The following is a 4,710-nucleotide window of genomic DNA, read 5'->3' as shown; positions in this document are numbered from 1 at the left end:
CATATATCTTTATGTACATATTCTTTATCCCCTTACACTTGTGTCTATAAGGTAGTAGTTTTGGAATTGTTAGCTAGATTACGTGTTGGTTATTACTGCATTGTCGGAACTAGAAGCACAAGCATTTCGCTACACTCACATTAACATCTGCTAACCATGTGTATGTGACAAATAAAATTTGATTTGATTTGATTTGACCCTAATGGTCGGCTATCTAAGGCGTGCACGGGGAAAGGTTGGTCTAACGACACCAGGGGAATCCCTAGCCTTAGCGCGAGCCCACAATCCATGAAGTTCCCAGCTGCGCCTGAATCGACTAGCGCCTTATGCTGTAGAGAGGGAGAAAACCCAGGAAAATAAGTTAGCAAAAACATATGGCCGACAGGAAGCTCTGGGTGAGTCTGGTGCTGACTCACCTGGGGTGAACGAGGAGTGCTCTGCCTGAGTTCCCAACTCCCAGACGAGCTCTTCCAGGACCGATCGGCAGTGTGTCCTCACCGACCACAACTGGTGCAGGAGGAAACTCCTCCTCCGGTCCCCCTCGATGCAGCCCCCCCTAACTCCATGGGGATGGGAGCAGGAGGGCCTGGAGGTGGAATCCACAGGGCCCGTTCTGACGCCCGCGGGCAGCCAGCAGGTTGTCCAGACGAATGGACATGTCAATCAGTTCATCCAGGGAGATGGTGGTGTCCCGCTAGCTCCCTGTGGACGTCCTCCCTGAGGCTACAACGGTAGTGGTCCATCAAATCCCTGTCGTTCCACCCCGACCCTGCGGCCAAGGTCCTGAACTCCAGTGCAAAGTCCTGCGTGCTCCTCGTCTCCTGTCGCAGGTGGAACAGCCGTTCACCCGCCGCTCGGCCCTCCGGTGGGTGGTCGAACACAGCCCGGAATCGGCGGGTGAACTCGGGGGTAGTGATATCTCGCCGAGTCTGGGCCATTCCACCCTGCGTTGGCCCACTCCAGGCTCACCCAGTCAGACAGGAGACGAGGACGCTCATGCTCTCCTCCCCTGAGGCAGTCGGACGAACGGTAGCTAGGTACAACTCCAGTTGTAGGAGAAACCCCTGACACCCAGCCGCCGTCCCATCGTACTCCCTGGGGAGCGCCAGACGCAGGGCACTGGAGCCGGACGCTGAAGCAGGGGTAGGTGGTGCTGGTGGAAGGGGCACTGGAGGAGAGGTAGGAAGGCCACTCCTCTCCCATCGGTCCATCCTCTCCATCATCGGATCCATAGCCGACCCAATCCGGTGAAGAATGGTGGTGTGATGGAGGACCCTCTCCTTCATCGATGGGAGAGGAGGTGCGGCTGCTCTGTCATGGAGTGGAAGGTAGGAGTCAGGTGCAGAGAGCAGAGGGTTCAAGAAAACTAGGTAATTTATTCCGGCACAAACGGTCATGCCCAAACACAGGGCGGAAAACACTGACCAACTCAAAACACAGGGTAAAACGGTCCAGAGCACAAAACCACATCCAACACTAAACATGACCACAAAATAATCCCGCACAAACTAGAGCGGGCCTAACAAGCTTAAATAGACGAGAAAATCAAGAAAACACAAATAGGAACAGGTGCAACTAATAAGACTAAACTAACAGAAAAGGAAAAAGGGATCGGTGGCGGCTAGTAGCCCGGTGACGACGACCGCCGAGCACTGTCCGAACAGGCAGGGGAGCCAACTTCGGCGGGAGTCGTGACAGTAACAGTGCCGTTTTGGTTTGTTAGTATATTTGCAACAAAGTGATTATGACACATCACTTCAAAGTTTCCATTCAAAATGTTCAGTTTAACTTTATATTCAGTTGAGCTGACATGTGGTTACATAGTTACAGAGTAACTATTCAAATAATTAAATTGAATCATAATTTGACAAGTTTCCTTAAAAAGCACTCATTATTATATGCAGGCATATCTTAGCTGCAGTTACAGTGTAAAGCTGAATAATAACATTCTGGTGATCAAAGAAGTTACTGTGTAACTTCATGGCATAAGGGCTAATGTGTGATGTTGCCCATTGTTTTGTTTTACACATTTGTTATTACAGTTGACTGACCTTTTCCTTCAGCTTTGGCTTGGCATCCTTAGCATTGACGTCACCCTCTCTCGCTTGGTCTCTAGGACCCAAGCTACCCCTGGAAGACAAGTTGTGTCATTGTAAGCGTTTGACTCATATTTGTTGTCGCATCAGGTTATTTCCCTATGTACGTTTTGGTCGACTACTACAGTAGTGGTTTCAATACATTACTACATTAGTGTAGGATAATACGTATAAATGTATGATGTATTTTCGGTCATTTGTATGTTTTCCCACATCATATGCATTCACTGTTTGGAATGACTGAAGAATGCTCTCTATGGTACTTTAGTATGGTGTCCATTTTAGGACACCATCAGCCTCAAAAAGTTAGGCTTGAGCCTGGGGGTGCACTAAAATGGATACCGTACTGTAGCTGTCAATGTAAAAAAGTATTATTATTATTATAATAATTTTTTGGTACTTTTTACCCCTTTTTAGTGATATCCAATTGGTAGTTACAGTCTTGTCTCATCGCTGCAACTCCCGTACTGACTCGGGAGAGGCGAAGGTCGAGAGCCATGCATCCTCCGAAACACGACCCCGCCAAGCTGCACTGAATCTTGACACACTGCTCGCATAACCCGGAAGCCAGCGTGACAGAGGAAACACTGTACAGCTGGAGACCGAATTCAGCGTGCATGCACCCGGCAGCTACAAGGAGTCACTAGAGCGCGATGGGACAAGGACATCCCGGCTGGCCAAACCCTACCCTAAAGACACTGGGCCAATTGTGCGCCACTTCATGGTCTCCTGGTCGCGACCGGCTTCAACACAGCCCGGGATGGAACCCAGATCTGCAATGCCTTAGACCGCTGCACCACTCGGGATGCCAATGTGATGTGTTTTAATTTGAACCTATTCTGGTTTCATCTGCCTTCCTCACATTCTCGGAAAAATTGTCAATCTTACATCTCCTGGCCCCTGAATTGCAGAAAGGCATAGTTGACTTCATGTTCCTGCGTATGTCCTGTGTGTCCATCTTTGTTTCTGATTGGATGGCTAGGTGAAAGACCCTGAATAAATTAGACGGATTGCATTTAAATGATGTCAAGTATTGAAATAGTTCATTCATCCCTTCATTCATAACTGTACAATGTATATGCTATGCTCAGTCATTCATTACTTACTGAGTACTGAATACTGAATGATTGTAAATAGTCATTGATTGACTATAGAGCTACAGTATATACAGCATATAAAGGCCTCTTTCTTCCATATTTAACCCCTTCAAAAACATTTTTTTATTTCTCTCACCTGCTTTCCACCTGGTACCTTCAGAACACTACACAGTGTACATGTCAGAGGTCGACCTTTAAAGAAATAACAAACAAATTGAATCGCTCTGCCAAGGCTGACAGGACTATATATCTTCCTTTAGATGTTCAAACTGAGACAGAAAGTAGTGGTGATCCACAGTAACTAGTATAATGGAATGCCATTGTGAGTGAGGGAGGCCTGCTAAATGAACTCATTGAGTCTCCCCATCCAGACGTGTGTGTCTGTGTGTGTGTGTGCATGCAAACGTGGGTGCTTATGTGTGTTTGTCTACAGTGTGTTCTTGTCTGTGTGACACCATGCCTGATGCTCTTACGTGCTGTCTGGACCCAACGTCCTGCTGGGATGGGGATGCTGCGGTTGGGGTAAAGGCTCTGGGTGGTACGGGCCGTCTGGTCACAGCTGATCTCTGCTGCTCCCCGGGGGGTCTGATGCTGCTGCACCCCCTTCACTCACCAGGTTCTCACTTGTGCCATTACGCCAGCCCTGACAATGACACACACCCAAGTAAGAAGACACACAGGCATAGGTGTACACACACACACAAACACACACACAAACATGTACAATTAACTAGGGGTTTTCACAAAATGAACTACAGAATAAATAGAAGAGAACAATGCGGTATTTGTGAAATGCAACAGTACCAGAAAACCAAAGTGAACACAACATGGCAGTTTATTTGATGTCCCCTGCGATTTGTTTCTCTTGTGTCTGAAAAAACGCTAAACAAAAAGTGGACATTTCACACAAACAGTGGTGTTGTGGTGAGTTTCCAGTCATTACTAACTGTAGTCAACAGGTATGATTAAGAAATATATGTATTTTATAAATAAGAGGAGTGACATGAGTGAGTGTTGAAGGAGGACTCACGTGTAGACCAAAAAGATGAGTAAAAGAACAAGCGGAACACAGCAGAAACGAAGGACGAGGGAGGACATGGAAGACACTTCCTGTGGTGAGAGAAGAGAGGGAGGAGACATGATGAAGAGAAGTGTGTCAATAGTGGATCATTCAGACATTTTGGCTACAGTCTGGCATTTTGTGTAGAACTGTGACTAAATGCCAATGCCACCAAAATGTTGTTACATACTGTGTTACTGTATGCATACAATCAATTTCACATTTTGAAGGATGGTTTTTAAGACCTGTATCATCATTGATTCCCAGGAATGTGAAGGTGAACGGAAAGGCTCTGGAGCAACGAACCGCCCTTGCTGTCTCTGGCTGGCCGGTTCCCCTCTTTCCAATGGGATTCTCTGCCTCTAACCCTATTACAGGGGCTGAGTCACTGGCTTACTGGTGCTCTTTCATGCCGTCCCTAGGAGGGGTGCGTCACTTGAGTGGGTTGAGTCACTGA

General features: G+C 47.3%; 1 protein-coding gene across 1 annotated transcript; it reads right to left on the bottom strand.

Annotated features, from left to right (window-relative positions):
* Positions 1-416: 416 nt before the first annotated feature.
* Positions 417-4,313, bottom strand: LOC149985080 (uncharacterized). Its single transcript, XM_090198267.1, has 7 exons — positions 4,224-4,313; positions 3,998-4,075; positions 3,667-3,836; positions 3,330-3,385; positions 2,985-3,088; positions 2,052-2,130; positions 417-1,311 (listed from the first exon to the last, which is right to left on the bottom strand). Coding segments are annotated over exons 5-7 (549 nt in total). The 5' UTR covers positions 2,987-3,088; positions 3,330-3,385; positions 3,667-3,836; positions 3,998-4,075; positions 4,224-4,313; the 3' UTR covers positions 417-843.
* Positions 4,314-4,710: the final 397 nt, after the last annotated feature.

This window comes from Oncorhynchus mykiss, chromosome 2 (assembly GCF_057628025.1).
Source record: "Oncorhynchus mykiss isolate SJ-2025 chromosome 2, ASM5762802v1, whole genome shotgun sequence".
Taxonomy (NCBI): domain Eukaryota; kingdom Metazoa; phylum Chordata; class Actinopteri; order Salmoniformes; family Salmonidae; genus Oncorhynchus; species Oncorhynchus mykiss.
This window is presented reverse-complemented; position numbering and strand designations above follow the sequence as displayed.

Excerpts from the sequence above, each read along its gene's own strand:
- LOC149985080 (XM_090198267.1), bottom strand. Across the intron at positions 1,312-2,051 it reads AGCCAAAGCTGAAGGAAAAG|AGCAGCCGCACCTCCTCTCC; the intron begins GTCAGTCAACTG and ends ACTCCATGACAG.